At 43.3% G+C, this 18,031-nt stretch overlaps 1 protein-coding gene across 1 annotated transcript in view; it reads left to right on the top strand.

The window, feature by feature from the left end:
• The window catches only part of SLC35D1 (solute carrier family 35 member D1), a 44,077-nt gene extending 28,183 nt beyond the window's left edge, over positions 1 to 15,894 (top strand). The window contains exons 9-12 of the mRNA XM_089660728.1: positions 425 to 492; positions 2,248 to 2,326; positions 7,142 to 7,224; positions 10,698 to 15,894. Of these exons, the coding sequence (XP_089516854.1) occupies positions 425 to 492; positions 2,248 to 2,326; positions 7,142 to 7,224; positions 10,698 to 10,806 (339 nt within the window). The 3' untranslated portion in view covers positions 10,807 to 15,894. The remainder of the gene's footprint in view (positions 1 to 424; positions 493 to 2,247; positions 2,327 to 7,141; positions 7,225 to 10,697) is intronic.
• The last annotated feature ends 2,137 nt before the right edge of the window (positions 15,895 to 18,031 follow it).

The following is an 18,031-nucleotide window of genomic DNA, read 5'->3' as shown; positions in this document are numbered from 1 at the left end:
AATGTAGGCAGGAGATTATTACCTTACCTTTGTGTTGGGTTAACCTGTTTTTGGGTAAATATATGGAGAGTCAGGGGAAGTTTAAGAGAAGGTTATTTGCAAATGGATTGGGAAAAGTCTTAATATTCATGATATTCACTTAGGGGTGGACTCAAAGTGTCAATATTTTGTGTGCCCACCACAAGGTCTATGAGGAGGTGTCAGGCATTGACCACCCTTGGGTGCCTCTGTGCATTTTGTATTCTGTCCAGTTGATCCTCCATCAGCTCCAATAATTGATTTCTACTAAAGGACTTTTAATGTCTGCTCCTAGTGTGTGAGGAACTGGTACACGTAATAGACCATTAATGGATTCATTTCTGAAATATTGTATTTGTTGTTTTGTGCTTGTTGTCATGTTGATGAGCAATTCTCTTTCTGGCAGGCTATGGAGTATGAAGGCTGGACGGACATGTTCTTCGTATTTGAGTTTACACTTTCCTGTGTAATGGGGTAAGTTCTTTATAATGAATGATATGCACCTCACAATTTTTTCATATCGCTGCTCAGACTTTCAGCTCCCCTTGAATCTCGCAGCCTTTTAACACTTTAAAAAAAAAAAAAAAAAAATTCCATATATAGTCGATTAATTGCAGTAATACATAGCAGCCAACCAGAACTTATCTTGTACTCCACTGACTGCAGAGTGAATTGTGATTGGTTGCTGTGGATCAATATCTTAAAATGAAACTTTAGGTTAAAAAAAAAAAAAGGGGTAGACAGGCAGGATTTTTAATGCTTTGTTTCCTGAATTAAAGCTGCCTACCTTCCTATCCGTCCCTGTACAGTGAGCCACGCAGGCACAGCTCACTGTACATATTCAGCAATGCCTAATGCGACCGAACTCCCGCGCATGCGTGGGAGTGGCATCGTCCCTACCCGGACAGTGGCCTGTGAGCCAGAAGTCAGATGTCTGAAGATGTCAGCAGCTGGGTGGGGAGCTCTGGGGTAGTGCATCGCTGGATCGGAGGGGAGTATCTCTGTATTTAAGGAGTATTCATACCCAGAATTTTTGTTGAATAGTTTACGGAATGGCAGTTAATTGCTATATTTTTCTTCCTAGCAACCCCCCCTTCTTTTCTTTTTTTTTGGGGGGGGCGGGTGTATGTGGGGGGGTTTGCTGGGGATAATTTCCCCTCACTTCCTCCCACAGAGACGCTACAGTAAGTGAACCTCTTCCTACCCCCTTCACCCAAAAGGGTGAGTCTCCCCAAGAAGTACCTAACCGTGCAACAAAAAAAGAAGGGCCAAAGGGCAATTTAGGTGAAGTACCACTTTCACCCTCTGTAAACGTGATATGTTGGGGCCAGTAAACATTTCATTGCAGTAACATGTATGATGCGGTGGTATGGGTGTACTGACTGCCTAATAAGACCACTATGAGTAGTTATGCTGGTCATTCACCTGGACGTTTTGTGCCAATTTCAGCTTGGTTTCTGTTGCAAAAAAAAGGACTAAACCAATAAAGGCAATATTCCACCAGTCCATTTCAGTCGATAAGTTCTCTTGATCAATTTTTTTATTTATTTTGAGGTTTGAAATGTGCTAGGAAACTGCTGAGGAGTAGGCTCTGCTTTTGGTATGTTGTGCCAGTACATGGATGGCAGCCTTAGCCTTTGTTACCACCTGCAGGCTGCAAGTGGTACTACACCAACAGAACCATATTCTCTGCAGTTCTTGCTGACCTGTCCCTTTTTTTTAAAGTATGTGTGAACCCTCCCCCTCTAAAACACCCTTGCATTTTAAAATAGAAATGAAAGGTAAAACATTTGTGTATAAATCAAAAAAACAAAATAAAAAGAAAACAAAACAAATCTTGTGTTTTTTTATTAAGTCATTACATATCCTCTGTTCTCAGCTGCATGAGGAGCTCAGAAAGCGGGGGGAGGAGAAACTGCAGCAGACTGGTCATCCCAGTGAATGGCTGTGGTGCGGGGGTGTCCGCACAACCCTGATCATTGCATTAGCTCCCAGCACAGCCAGAAAACTGACCACATTGGGCATAAGAGCCTAATCTGGTCAATTTTTAACAGGGACTGGCAGAAACATCAGGGATTTCACACACAAAGCAATACGAAGAGGACAGGAGACTTTTTAAAACATGTACATGGTACAGTAAGCACACATTAGGAATATGACCTGTTGGGATAATCTATTCTTTATCTACACATTGATTTTATGACTTTTTTTTTTTTCTCCTGTTTTTAGATTTATTTTAATGTACTCCACGGTTCTATGCACCCATTATAATTCTGCTCTGACGACGACAATAGTTGGATGTCTAAAGGTAAGTTCTGTGTGTCACATTAAAGTGAACTTGTGCTTCATTTGAAACCTAATGTTTATAAAGTGCTTCCGAGCAGACGCCACAAGATGACTACGGTCTATGACAGTATTTCTTAGTGGGACCAGAGCCCAGTACATTCCCCCAACACCTTCCATGACCCATAGACCAAAGAAAAAAAAAAATTCAGACTCCTGCAATAAATGTATGGGAAGGTAAAATATATGTATTTATAATGGCCTCTAAATTATTGGCATCCTTGGGATTGTGACCCCCCCCCTCCCCCCTCTACAGAGAGAATAGCACCTCTAAAGGCTTGCATTTTTTTTTCTAAAAATAACAAACCTGTCTAAATACTTAACTGCTGTGTGCAGTGGTATTGCAGAGCAGCCCAGATCCTCTTTGCGGGTCCCCCGCACGCTCTCCTGTCGGGTGCCCCCACAGCTAGCAGTGCTATGGGGGCATCCACTGCTCCATATATACATTCACACACGGAGCCAATGCTTGGCCCCACCCCCTCTTTTCTCATTGGTTGTGATTGACAGCAGTGGGAGCCAACGCCTTTAATTCCATTTTAAAGTATAACCAAAGGCAAAACTTTTTTTTTTTTTTTTATTGTCCTTTTTGTTTATAGGTAAAGTTGATCCAGGGAATATCCGATTTGTCTCTCGGGGGATCAGGAAGTAATTTTTTTTTAAATTTTTTTGCCCCTGCAGGAGCAAATTGGATCATGCTTTGCTGGGTTTTTTGCCTTCCTCTGGATCAACTGTCTTTTTTTTTTTTTTTTTTTTTTTTTCAGCCAAAGTTCTAATCCTACACCCAAAGGCCATCTAGGTCAACCTAGACCAGTGTTTTTCAACCTTTTTTTGTGCAAAGGCACACTTTTTTCATGAAAAAAATCACGAGGCACACCACCATTAGAAAATGTTAAAAAATTTTATTGAAAAACTTTTTGACTTGAGGGCCGCAATGGGTTCATTTATTGGACCCGGGGGCCGGACCAAGAGTAGATGAATGATGTGTATGTGTCATCCATAGTAAGTATAGTAATATTCCCCCATAGTAAGCATAGTAATTCATCCCCCGTATAGTAATTCATCCCCCATATTAAGTCCCCAAGCCCCCCCCCGTGTCAATTCACTTACCTTTGCTCCACGCGTTCCTCTCGCCGTTCCGGTGTAGCATGAAAATCTGTCTCCTATGAGGATCTGTCCCCCTCGACGTATCTGCGCCTGTGCCAGTTTCAGGCATTAGCAGCCGATCGGCGATCTCCGGCACATGCGCAGATACGTCGAGGGGGACAGATCATCCTGACAGTATCACGCTCCGCGGGCCGGATTAAAAGGTCCGCTGGGCCGTATACGGCCCGTGGGCCGTAGTTTGCCCATTGCTGTTCTAATGATTGGTCTATTTGTGAGCCGAGGCCACCTGTTACGGATGAAATTGCAATTTTTCCCACGGCACACCAGACAATATCTCACGGCACACTAGTTGAAAAACGCTGACCTAGACTATGTAACTGTTTACCATTATTATCAAAAGTGAAAGTAAAGAAAACCCCAAATTTTGAGTTGTCTCCAGAAACTTAAGAGGGGAACTTACTAGTTCTGGTGAGCTGGGGGTCCCCAAGGAATTCTCCTAATTTTCAGGGATTTCCTTTTCTCTTCCTGTTTTGGCTATGGGACAGTAAGTAAAGGTAAATCTCCCCAATGGGACACAGATGGCAAAAAATAAACTGAAACGGGGGAGAAGAGTTTTTATGCATATAGTTCTACTTTGAGTCAAAAGCTGCAGATGAAGATTGACGATCTGTTGAGTTGCCCGCCAGTACCTTAGTGCTGCAACTGCAGAAAGAGAGACATTTTAGATCTATTCAGATAGAACCACTGACCTAGAAAACTTTTGTCTCTGCCCCCTTTGATTTACCTTCACTTTTTTTGTTACTGGTGCCTGGCTTCCACTGATATACCCTGCCAACTGCCATTTCTGTGTCCACTGAGGGACGAAGAGACTTTCCTGTTTTATTGGAAGTCATAGCTGCATCTTGTAGTGCTTGCTCCTAGGCAGGATGCTTACTTCTAAACTTTTAGAATAAACAATGGTAAACCATTACATTTGAAAAGTATAATACACAATTATTTGTCAAAATAAAAATGTGTGTCATCTTTTTGCATAGTGCCAAGAGGTGCAAGCTGCTGCTGGGAAATTTTTAACCCTTGAGATTTATTATTATACAGGAATTATATAGCGCCAATAGTTTACAATGGGAGACAATACATGAGATTGTACAATAACAATACAATGCAATACATGAGGGGATTGAGGGCCCTGCTCCTTGGAGTTACAATCTAGGAGGGAGGGGATGGTGGCACAGGAGGAAAAGCTGTGGGGGATGGAGTGGTGGGAAGAGAGGAGGAGATCGGCAGTTAGCAGAGGGCGGGGTAGGCTTCTCTGAAGAGGTGGGTTTTCAGGGTGTGCATTAAGGAGAGGAGCGTAGGTGATAGTCTGATTGGGGTAGGGAGTTCCAGAGGATGGGTGATGTCCTGGAGGCGGGCATGGGAGGAGGACACCAGGTAGCTAGAGAGAAGGAGGTCTTGTGAGGAGCGGAGAGTGCGTTTTGGGTGATATTTGGATATTAGGTCGGTGATGTAGTTTGGGCTTTGTACGTCAGTGTTAGGATTTTGAATTTGATCCGTTGTGCAATCGGGAACCAGTGGAGAGATTGGCAGAGGGGGGTGGCGGAGATGGAGCGGTTGGTAAGGTGGATGAGTCTGTCAGCCGTATTCAGGATCGACTGAAGCGGGGATAGCCTGTGGTGAGGTAGGCTAGTGAGGAGGGAGTTGCAGTAATCGTGATATGATGAGGGAGTGGATGAGATGTATGTAAATGGTAAATGTGTGGCATAGCCTGCTAGCTTATTATACAGGACAGTCTTACCAGTTTTGAATGGAGTTTGCCTGGAGGCTGAATAAGAGAAATCTAGGCATGTATTGCTAGCCTGAACAGCATGGATAGAGCAATCTCTATGGCTGCTGAATACCATAGCTGGCTGTCAAGAGCGTGGCTGCTTGAATACTTGAACAGTAACTGCATCAAATAGGATGCGCTCACTGTTCCAATGACAATGTTTCCACCTGGCTTGTTCGAATTTGATATTTGAATCTTGTTGAGTTGGGTAGTACCAACAGGGACACTCGCATGCCGTATTTTGGCTGATTCTAAATCCTCAACAAAATTTGTGTTATATGACAAGCTTTAAAGTGGCATTGAACCTAAAAGCAATATTTTTGCTATACTGCAGCTTCCCAATTCTTAACCAATTCAATACCGGGCAATTTTACACCTTCCTGCCCAGGCCAGTTTTCAGGTTTCAGCGCTCTCACACTTTGAATGACAATTGCGCGGTCATACAACATTGAAGAAAATGATAAAATTTTAGTTTGGGTACACACAACTAGAGCTTTCTTTTGGTGGTATTTAATCACCGCCGGGGTTTTTATTTTTTGCTAAATTAACAAAAAAAGGCCAAAAATTTTGGAGAAAAAGTTCTTTGTTTCTGTTTATAAAAAGTTTGCAAATAAATAATTGTTCTTCATAAATTTAGGCCGAGATGTATTCTGCTACATGTCTTTGGTGAAAAATAACCCAAATTAGGATGTATTATTTAGTTTGTAGGAAAGTTATAGAGTTCACAAACTATGGTATAGATCTGAATATTGATCAATCCTGAAGTACTGACGGCCAATCTAATTTCTTGAGGTCCAAGAATGTCAGGACAGTACAGATATCCCCCAAATGACCCCTTTTTACAAAGTAGACAGTCCGACGTACTTCATAAGAGGCATGGCGAGTTTTTTGAAGTTGTGTTTTTTTTGTAATTTTTCACTTTTTTTTTACATATTGTCACCAGTGCAGTACAGCGTCATCATATAACTGGCATGGCGGTGATCAGGGACGCTGACAGGTGACAGTATGGAAAAAAAAAATATATATTTTTTTCATATTTCACTATGACCAAAGTAGTACAATGTTACCGTAGTAACATTGTACTACTTTGTGTAAAAAGAAAAAAAAAAAAATCACTTCCCCAATTTGCTTATAGCATAGAATTACTTTGCTATAAGCAAGCATTTACCTGAATGACATCGATTCATTCGGGGGTTTTTTTTTTTTTTTTTGTGCTTAGCTGTGATTTGGCCACAGCTAATCACATGACATGTGCATGTGATTAGCTGTGACCATTCACAGCTAGACACTAGTAGACAGTTGGATGGCATGAATGAAGCCATCCATTGTAATGTGACCTGCTGTGATTGGTCACAGCAGGTCACATGGTACTGGCAACAGGGGCCGGTACTCAGATCTGTCGGCCGTGTCTGAGGTACACGGCCGGTGACAGATTGCGAGGCTCTGCAGGAGCGGGAGGATGCCATATGGCGTCCACCCGGAACGCTGATGACATTTGCCGGCCGCCATTTGGCCATAGGGCTGGCGGCAAATGGTTAAATGTGAGCGTTGCATTAGTTTTTATTTTTTAGGCTTTTTTTTTTTTTTTTCCCAACCTGGTGTTCTGGCTAGTAAATCTGCAATTTTTCAAAAGGACAAGCTATCCTGCAGCTCTAGCAATTAGGTTGAGACAAACCATTTTTACCACTGACAGGTGCTTACAATGACCAGCTTTTATTTATGTAAAAACTTTATAAGCAGTTACAGCAAATAGTTTTCTTCCTTTTGAGATAAAGTGCGAGTTGGAGTTTGACTTTTGTTAAACGTACTAGCACATTTAGATACACTAACAGCATTTCACTTTCCTTGCAGAATATACTCATCACATACATCGGAATGTTTTTTGGAGACGACTACATATTCACATGGACCAACTTCCTGGGGTTAAATATCAGGTATGATTGTAGTAATCCCCCAAAATTATCTTCTTCCTTGTGCCCTTTTGGTCTCTTGAAGCTGAACTCCCAGACACAACCGTAAGGGTCCTTTCATTGGAAAAAATGTGACTGAACTGATCAAAAAAAAAGCTGTTTTTTTTTTTTTTGTCTGTTCCTATTCTTCTGTACAAAAAAAAAACTGCTTTTCTTCCGTTCCAAAAAAAAGTTAATAGATATGGATATTTACATCTTAGTCCATAGAAATACATGGGTGTCCAATTTTCATCCGTAAACAGACAGAACGGCCATCTGAAAGAGGCCTAAATGTGTGTTGGCAGTAGACAACTTACCTTTTTGATATGCTCAGATGTTCTAAACCAGCAATGGGCAAACTACGGCCCGGTGGACCTTTTAATCCGGCCCGCGGAGCTAGGCTCCTCTCACAGTCCGCCCTGAAGACCGGTGTAGCATGAAAATCTGTCTCCTATGAGGATCTGTCCCCCTCGACGTATCTGTGCATGTGCCGGAGATCGCTGATCGGCTGCTAATGCCTGAAACTGGCACATGCGCAGATACGTCGAGGGGGACAGATCCTCATAGGAGACAGATTTTCATGCTACACCAGAACGGAGCGGGAGCACTGCGAGAGGAACGCGCGGAGCAAAGGTAAGTGAATTGGGGACTTAATATGGGGAATGAATTACTATAGGGGGGATGAATTACTATACTTTCTATGGATGACACATACACATCATTCATCTACTCTTGGTCCGGCCCCCGGGTCCAATATATGAACCCATTGCGGCCCTCAAGTCAAAAAGTTTGCCCACCCCTGTTCTAAACTGTGCTTCCTATGACTACAAATTGTGCCATCATAGTTGGTGAACACAAACCCCTGGCCTGCATATCCATTTTCTAGCCACTGCTGCTCTCTCAATAGCACTGGGCAAGCTGGTCCTATGACAGCCCTTTGTAGTCTGTAAATAGAATTGCCCCACTCTGTGTAATCCTTTCTAGGAGTCTTGCTGATCTATCACCACCTACAAATCCACCCACTGTTGGTCTGGCAGCATTGGACATTAATGCCTTTTGCCCTGCCTACTTTTCCAAAGGGTTATGGGACATGTAGTTCTTTAAGGTGTAAAAGGGGTGTGACGTCTTCTCCCTGAAAATGTTTCCAAAGGAGTAAGTGATGCCACGCAGGTACAAGTAAAGCTAACTCGGCTCATTTTTGTTGCAGCTGGGGCAAGGAAGTTCATGTAGAACTTTGAGCTTATCTTTGGGTCTGTTACATAAATTCACACTTTCAATTGTATATTTAAAGCTAGATATAATAAAGGATGCAAAATCTCAGGTACCCCAGACTTTGTTTGCTTGGTGTGGTCACGACACCCGTTTTTTAGAGGGTGAGAAATGCTAGTCTTTATAACATCACCATCGGTGGAAAAGAGGAGCAGGAGTTCTGTAGCACATCACCATCGGTGGAAAAGAGGAGCAGGAGTTCTGTAGAACATCACCATCGGTGGAAAAGAGGAGCAGGAGTTCTGTAGAACATCACCATCGGTGGAAAAGAGGAGCAGGAGTTCTGTAGAACATCACCATCGGTGGAAAAGAGGAGCAGGAGTTCTGTAGAACATCACCATCGGTGGAAAAGAGGAGCAGGAGTTCTGTAGAACATCACCATCGGTGGAAAAGAGGAGCAGGAGTTCTGTAGAACATCACCATCGGTGGAAAAGAGGAGCAGGAGTTCTGTAGAACATCACCATCGGTGGAAAAGAGGAGCAGGAGTTCTGTAGAACATCACCATCGGTGGAAAAGAGGAGCAGGAGTTCTGTAGAACATCACCATCGGTGGAAAAGAGGAGCAGGAGTTCTGTAGAACATCACCATCGGTGGAAAAGAGGAGCAGGAGTTCTGTAGAACATCACCATCGGTGGAAAAGAGGAGAGACACAAGAGTTCTGTAGAACATTTCCATCTATGGAAAAGACGAGAGGCGCAGGAGTTCTGTAGTCCTTACACAATAATTGTCCTAGACTCGAGCAAGGGTCTCCAAACTTTCTAAACAAAGGGCCAGTTTACTTTCCTTCAGACTTTAGGAGACCCTGACTGAGACCAGTGGGAGTACAAAAAAAGCTCCTTTGGCCAGTAACAGGAGGAATAAGGCCCCATCTTTGGTAGTAGTGGGAGAAAGAGAGCGGGCCCCATCATTGGTGTCAGTGAGAATACTGTTTCATTGTTAGTGTCTTAACCCCTTCACGCCGACATCACACAAATATGTGGCCCTAGAGAACCGAGCTTTTTTTCTGTGGGGCGCATATTTGCAAACCTGCCTTTGTGCTGGTGGGAGACAGCACAAATGCCAGGGTGTCACTGAGAGCCCCAGGTCCAGTTCTAATGATCTGGACCCCCGATTCTGGGTCAAATGATCACTGTGATAGCCTTTGATTGGCTATCACAGTGATCAGTCATTGTGAAGCCTGCCCCCCCCCCTTGTGTTTTTTTTTTTTTTTTTTTTTTTTTTTTCCCTCTCCAAATAAAGGAGAGATACAATGCATCTCTCTCCTTGCAGAGAGAAGAAAAAACTGTTTTTTATAAAAAAAAAAAAAAAAAGAAAATATACCTAGATCAAGGTTTGATCTAGTTCAGTGCCAGGGTTAGTATTTTGATCAAAGTCAGTGTCAAAAGTCAAGGTTAGGATTTTTTTCAAATTGGTGTCAGTGTGTTTTAGGTAAAAAAAACAAAAGGCACACTATTGTTTTTGGGCTGTAGTACAGGTACAAACAACATACACATATATGGTATCACTGTGATCGTCGAGCTGGAAAATGTATTTTGGGTTTTCTTTGGTGGTAGGTTATGGTAGTAACAAACACACAGCTAAATTAAAAAGATTTATTTTTTTTTTTTACTATTTTTGGCCAGTTTTCCTTTGATAATAAAAAAAATCAGGCTATATCCATTACCATTTACCACCAAATGGAAGCCCAATTTGTCCTGAAAAAAAACAAGGTATAATTCACCTGGATGTACAAAGTAGTTGTGATGATATGTGGTTTTACGAACACGTCAAAATTGTACTTGGGCTCTAAGATTTGTTTTACCCTTAGGCGTGAAGGGGTTAAGAAGGAATAGTGTTCCAACACTGATATCGGTGAAAGAAGGTATGCCCTACCGTTGGTGCCATTGGATAAAATGGGGCCCTATCATTGGTGCAGTTTCAGGAAAAGCAACTTTCTGTGGACCTAGTCCCTTGCCTCAACCCTCACCATCCTAAAAACGAATGCATGTTGGTAATTCCAGGTTCCTGTACCCAAACACAGCTGCTGCAAGGCATCATCAGATGGGGGATTATGAGACCGAGGCAGTTTGCTCTCCCTGGATGCTTCCTGCCTCTTGATAGGATCTGTAATTTCCAAATTCTGTTGCCATGGATGCAAGGAAATCGAATTGTTACATTTAGACCTCACATATTTATTTTTTTCTTTTTCAGTATTGCAGGCAGCTTGGTCTACTCGTACATTACATTCACAGAAGAGCAAATGAACAACCTGTCAGAGCCTATCAGCAAACTGGACAACAGGGGGAAGAGCGCGGTGTGAGCGCTGACCTCTTCATCACGAGCGACGCGTGGCTAGCACATCATGGACATGAGCTTGCGCGCCAAGCTATTGCTAATTTGCACAAATCAATTGAAATGATGCCTTTTTTTTATATATTTTAGATAGAATTGTTTTTAGCGAACAAACCTATTTAATTCTGAAAGCTGTAAAAGAAATATATTTTTTTTATCCACTCTAAACAACCCTTTCAGTATGACCTAGGGCAGCACAGCTTGTTAGAGCATTTTGTGTTGTGCCAAAATTTTAATTTTTTTGTGCTTAGTATGAAGATGCAGTGTTAAGGCCTTTTGTAGGATAGAGGTGCTTAGAAGCAGTGGACTTCTACAAATGGGTTTTTTTTTTTTTTTCGTTTGTGTTTGTTTGGTTTTTTTTTTTATTAAAAAGCTTATGGTATTGTTGCTATAGCTTATTAAGGGGCTCTGCTTAATGAGGGAGAAGATCAGCCCAGCTGCATAGAAATTGTTCAGCAAGCTCAAAGAGCTATGTGCCAACATGCACCAAGGACCTGAGGGTGCCCCTGAAGGGAAGCACTAGACCAAAGCTATAGATTTGGATGAGCATTTTATTTCTTCATATATATTAAAGGGCTCTACCTTCATCAGGGTGTCAATAACTTACAGGCAGGGATCCTGGACTTAATGGATGTAGAATGAGGGGGAGTCTCTGGGAGTTGGTCTTGCAATTCCTCATGGGACTTTCTGTTTCAGAACAGCTGGAGTGCTATGGTTGCCTATGTAGAAGATCCACTCTTATGAAAATGCAATGTAAGACTCTGCTCCTGCCGTTGTGCAAAGGTTTATCCTCTTGCCTTACATGACAAAATATAATAGAATTCTGTACCCAGGGGTGATGTTCTTCTAAATGCCCTATAATCTACACCAGGGGGTCCTAAGCTTTTCAATCAAAGGCCCAATTTGCTGACTTTGGTCTTCCTACACCCCCCCCCCCACAATTTTCTACCCCCACTGGCCACAATGTCCTGGACCCAGCATCAGTGAGAATAAAAATAGCCTCAGGGTTGGTGGTCAGAACATGGAGATGTAGTTCCCTATAATTGGTATCAGTGGGGAAGGCTAGTGTCCCATTGTTGGTGTCAGTGGGACCATTAGTCTACACCAAGGGCTCCTGTTAGACTTCTTGTGGGCATAGGAGCTGTGCTCCTTGGGGTTCCTAACCCATACCTCGTACAGGTAGCTTATATATTACTAGATTGCTGCACAGCTTTGGTCACTTGCCCCTGATTTCTGTAACAAGGGAAGGAGACACAGGTAGTGATCCCATAACCTTGCATCTTTACATGGGCATGAAGAGATAGGAGATTCACAACTGCTTTTGCTGAAATTCACACCCTTCACTTGGCTAGCTCTGATGGATGGAAATTACTGCAGAGCACATGTGACCTTTTATCTGCCAACAAAAACACCGGTATACCCTGTGCTAACCTCCATTCAGGGAGATGAGCAGGAATCTCTCCTGGGCTTCAGCTATTCCAGGCAAGGCAACTGGTTTGCTTTTATTACCCTCAAAAATATTTACTTGTGTAGGCCCAGAACACATACAAGATACTGTGAGTATGGAGAAGCATGTAATGCTCTCCTATGCAGGGTGGAAAGTCTGGGCAATCAGTACCATCACATGGGTGGTCATAGCTAGGAGAGCTGACTCCAGCTCCTTGTAGATCACCTGGGCTTTTGTTTTATTCCCGGTGGCTGAGCAAAGCCATGGTGGAATCACCGGAAGAGCAGAAGCATCAGGGGAGACCTACTTAAAGTTATGCGTTGTCCATGTAGGGTAAAGGTTTGCATTCATTTTAAAGGGAGTGTCCATAGCCTGTTACGTGTGCAACTCTGCTTAGAAGTCTGTCGCTCTAAGGGCTCATTTATACCAATGTATTACTGTAACTTGCAAAATGAATACACTACTTGTCCTAATGCACACTAAAGGCGTGTGTGTTGGTACAACATGCGAATGTGCATGGGCTCTAGCACCCTGGCAGGGTGCAGACTCTTCTACCTGTTTTTATATTTTTTTTTTTTTTTTTTCATTGGAGATGTGAAATCCATTGGTGTTGAATTACTAAATGCTTATAGGCTTCATTTGCAAATAATTTTCCATTAGCTTCATTAATGTGATAATTGTCTTTGAAAGTAGACCCAATCTAATGCAAGGAGAGTATATATATAATTTTTTTTTTCTAGTTTGTATTTCTGCTTCCCCATGATTGGATGATGAAAATCAGCAGAGCCTCACCTCATTCACCAAGCTAAAGGAAAATTTGATTGCAAAGCAAACAGTATATATGCCTTTAGTAAGTCAGCCCCATAGTATTTACCCCTCTGAGCCAATAAAAACGCTACAAACCTCCAATGGATGTGGCGCGCTCGGTTCTGGCAGGGTTCAGTTGTTACATTACTCCCTCAACAACATCTATACACTTTAGTGCAGATTGCCACTGCAACAGTGACGGTTGTTGGCTGAATGCAGTTTATGGCCTAATTCTAGATGACTGCCCCTACTTTATGAATTGGCATTGGTTTTAAACCATAGAATGATTGAATAAATGTTATTGTAACTTCCCCCCTTCTCTCTAAATGAAAAGTCTGTTGAAGTTTGGAGAGATCACTAGTGCCAGCTCACTTTGAAAATTGTAGATACCTGGCTGTTGTGTTTCTTTGGCTATTTGCTGGGAATTAGAGGTGGTGTTCTGGGTTTTTGATTCAGAAATATGGAAGCAAGGCCATTGACATGTTTCTCTCATAACAAGTATGCTTGTAATGAGTGTTACATTGGTAAACCACTGCAGAGTCTACTCTTGAGAGCGAGATAGAAATAAATTTTATATATATATATATATATAAACACATACACCCACACAAGCTACTTTAGTAGGTACACCTGTTTAATGCTTGGTAGCAATTTGTGCTAATCAGCCAATCACATGGCAGCAACTCAATGTATTGAGGCACACCCAACCTGTACTGCCATTCGTGGCTGTCAATCACTGGGTCCTGGCCAGTGATTACTTGCCAGCACCCAGTGATTGCCATGCATCTCTGACGGGGAGGAGAACTGTTTGTAAACAAAAAACAGTTCTCCCTATCAGCTCGTGCACACAGTGAAGCACATGGACACAGGCCAATGTAAAACAGTTAACCCTTTGATCACCCCTTCCTGCCCAGTGCCAGTGCTTTTTTGCTTTTTTTTTTTTAAGCACTGATCATTGTATTGGTGCCACTGGTGATATCCGTGACACCATGTTGGTTTCCCTCAGTGTCACCATGCCCACCGCAGTCCTGCTATAAGTCACTGATCACCACCATTACTAGTAAACATTAAAAAAAAATTCCAGTATTTATACCATCCTTTGCAAAAACACTTTCACATAAACCAGATTGGAGCAGAATACATTTTGGCCTAAATTTGAGTTTATTAATTACATTTTTTTTACTGGCAAAGTCAAATTTTGTTTTTTTTCTCAAAATTGTCAGCCTTTTTTTTCATAGCGCAAAAAATAAAAACCACACAGACGATCAAATACCACCGAAAAAGAGCTCAATTCATGGGGGAAAAAAAAAGGATGTAAATTTAATTTGGGAGCAGCATCGCATGACTGTGCAATTGCCAAAATAACGCAGCGCCGTGACACAAAAAATGTCCTGGTCAGGAAGGGGAGTAAATCCTCAGGAGGGCAAGTGGTTAAAGTGATATTGAAGCCAATTAAAAAATTAAATAAACATGTTATAATTACCTGGTCTGTACAGTGGCTTTGCACAAAGCAGCCCCAATCTGCCTCTTCTCGGGCCTCCTGCAGGCCCCTCCCTCCTGCCCCCCAGAGCAAGCAGCTTGCTATGGAGGCACCCAAGTAGACTTGTTCTCAAGCCGCTGTTCTGCATGTCAGCCCCACCCCCTCTCACACCTCATTGGCTCACTGGCTGTGACTGACTCCCACTGCTGTCTTAGCCACTGAGGTGCGAGAGTCTCAAGAGAGCCAAAGCTGGACCAGGATGGGGCTCAAGTAAATATTAGGAAACATTAAAATGGATAAAGGTAAAACAAAACCCTGGAGCTTTTACAACCACTTTTAAGTATTGGCTTGACCTATTCTTTATAATTGACCTTGCCACCTCAGTGACCAGGTCCACTTACTTAGGGTGACTTTCATGCAACATCTTAGGTAACAGGTCACTGCCAAAAAAAATAAAATGGGGGTTTGGGGTGGTGGTGGCCAAAGTTAGATAATTAACTTGCCTTTTCCCCTAGCATTCGCCTGCAGCATCTAGTTGAGGATACCATCCTCCCTGCAGACTAATGAAAAGATGGTCATGCATTGTGCTGCAGCATCTTCTCAAGCAAAGCTACACCAGCCAAAGAATATTCAGCATTTGACACACCTGAAGTGTACCCCACTGCAAACTAGTGTCAGCCAATAGATCGCTACAGCTCTGCAGAGGACACAGTTTCAGCCATTAGGTGGAACCAGGGGCAGACTGACAACTCATGGGGCCTCCGGGCAATAGGGGATCATGGGGCCCCATGTGTCCTTGCCCACACACAAACCACACCAAAAAAAGGCTAAGAAAGGTACCAGGGGCATCTCATGGGGCCCCCTTCTGACCCCGGGCCCTCAGGCAGTGCCCGAGTTCCCAAATGGTCAGTCCGCCCCTGGGTGGAACCACAACTTGCCACCAACCATGCTAAGCCAATATCTTTGGTTGGTGTAGATTTGGGCTTGAAGAGTAGACTCTTCAGTGGTTGCAGCTGCTAGCCAAGCATTTACCATCTTGTAAATGCTTGGCCAAATGACTGCATAGTTCTTCTGTGAATGGCTCTTTCTGTCCAATCAGGTCACTGACATCTGTTACAAATTGGTCTGTTTGTTCCACCGTAGCATTACCCATCACCAGGCCATCACATGTCTCGATGTGAGGTCTGGCGTGGATTTTATTGGCAACAAAACCATGAAGTATATGAGGCCTTATTTCTTGTACAGTGTTCATTAATTCCTGCCATTTGTATCTATTTTATGTACAAATCATTTTAGACATTAAAGAAATGAATATATTTCAATATTTGTTGAATTGGTTTTCTTGTGGTGCTGATCATGGGAGTAGTGTGAAAAACATTGTTGGCTAAAGGAGCAAATATTTTATTTTTTGAATTTCTGGATTAGAATGACAGATGACATAATTGCTGTGCTAGTGACAGGAATACAGGGGAAATCTTTGTATTGGGACACCTGCCTAAGAGATTTTTCTCTTGGTCACACTTGTTTACTGGCAAAAATTCAACATTTTGAGTGGTCACTGGAAATGGTATGAAAGGGAAATCCTCCAATGGTGACAACTGTGAGAGGTTTCCCCCACCCCTTGGAAAGATTTACTCCTTTCCCATTAAGACAGGTTATTAACCATTCATTACTCAATCCAAAACTAAAGCTAGCCATACACTGGCCGGCTTGATCCGTGGGTGGCCCTGTTGACTGCCTCCTGTGTGACATCCCTAGATTGAAAATTTGTTAGGTGAATAGCAGCTGAATTAAATCAAATGCAGCCGCTGTTCGTGTATTTTGACAGTGCAGAGGGTGGTTCCCTTTCCCTTCCTCCAGCACTGTGTAAAATTGCAAAAAAAAAAAAAAAAGAAAAAAAGAAAGAAAAAAAAAGGATTGTATCTGGCCACATGGAGGATGATGTTACCCTCATGTAGACATCACAGGCAAGTATAGTAAGAATACAGAGTAGTTCACATCTCAGGAGAAGAGGTCCGTGAACTGTGATAGAATGTCTCATTGAGATTTGGAGTACTCTGCCTTCCCAGGGAGCTTGTCAGCAAGATGAAGTCACCTCGCCACTACAGAAGGTAGGAAAAGCTGAGTAAATCAAGGTGGACCACACTGAACAAGCAGGCCTTGCCTGGAGTGCAAGGTCTACTTTTAAATAGGTCACCATCAGGTCTTTAGTGCTGCCTTGGTCCTTGCTGGAAGTCTCGCCTTCCATATGGGACTGGGTGCACATGTCCCTACAGGGCCCTGGGGCTACTGATCTCAGCTGTCAGTTTGTGGGTACAGCCCATTACATAACTACTTAGATCTTTAAAGTTAGCTTTATTGCCATTTCCACATCTGTAGGTCTTTTTTTTTTTTTTGATGAGTGAAGCCTGGCCTGAACCCTCTCAAAGGAGGAGTAGGGCCAAAGCTCTTTTGGCCCTACTACTTCTGGGAATCACAGGAGTGCACTTTGTTCTGCTTTCCTGTGATCTGTTTTCAGCCGACCGTGAGATAAAGCCAGCTCTAAGATGGTCCAGGCTCTGGAGACAGCCCAGCTTTAAAGTTGGGATCCACCCAGATGCCTGAGCCTCTCAGTGAGCTGCTGAGAGCCAGAACTCCTGTCCCCTCCTCAGCCTGGTGCTCCAGTGAGTGCTGGAGGGGCACAGCAGAGAGCTGGTGATTGACAGTTACCTGCTCTCTGCACACTGAATTACCTGCTCTCTGCACACTGAATGATCTGCAGTCTTTGATCGCTCAGTTCCTGGTCTTAAAGGTGGTGGGGGTACCAGGGGGGCCGATGCTGCATCCACCTGTGTGAGTGTGTTGCGGTGTATTTATTTTTTTTTTCTTTAAACCAACCTAAAAGTTGCCCTGCAGGGCTTTGCCCACCCAATTGCATTATTCAGGGTTCTGAGTGTGGGAGACCTGCAAGTACCAACAGCCTTTGTGGCCGACAGGTTTTAATTCTCAATGAACTACCAGGGCACTGTTGAGCGCTCTAGGGTAGTCCATTGAGTCTTCCTGTCATTCAGTAACTGCAAGCCCATACGATGTACAGACAGATACACTGACAGTTTGCAGGAGCCTGAGAGTGCACTCACAATGTGCTGATCGCAGGTGCTATGCTTTGCAGGCTCCTAGTAAAAAAGTTAACCTCTTGCCGTCCGCCTGCTGTTTATAAACGGCAGGGCGGTGGCAGTCCAGGGGCGGGTTGCCGTCCATAAATGGCACCCGCCTTTTCTAGCTGTGCGCGCTCCCTGGGAGCGCGCACCACCGCGATCCGGTGCCCGCTGTGTCCTCCGGACACAGTGAAACACCGATCGTCGGACGGGACCTCTGTACGAGGTCCCGATCATGTGATCACTGATTGGCGAATCAGTGATCACATGCAAAGTAGTAAGCAAGATGTCACTTGTGACATCATTGCTTACTATGTGTGAA

The sequence above is a fragment of the Staurois parvus genome, unplaced genomic scaffold, assembly GCF_062004578.1.
Source record: "Staurois parvus isolate SC_StPar_1 unplaced genomic scaffold, SC_StPar_1.0 ptg001270l, whole genome shotgun sequence".
Taxonomy (NCBI): domain Eukaryota; kingdom Metazoa; phylum Chordata; class Amphibia; order Anura; family Ranidae; genus Staurois; species Staurois parvus.
The sequence above is the reverse complement of the archived record's forward strand: the minus strand, read 5'-3'. Positions and strand labels throughout refer to the sequence as shown.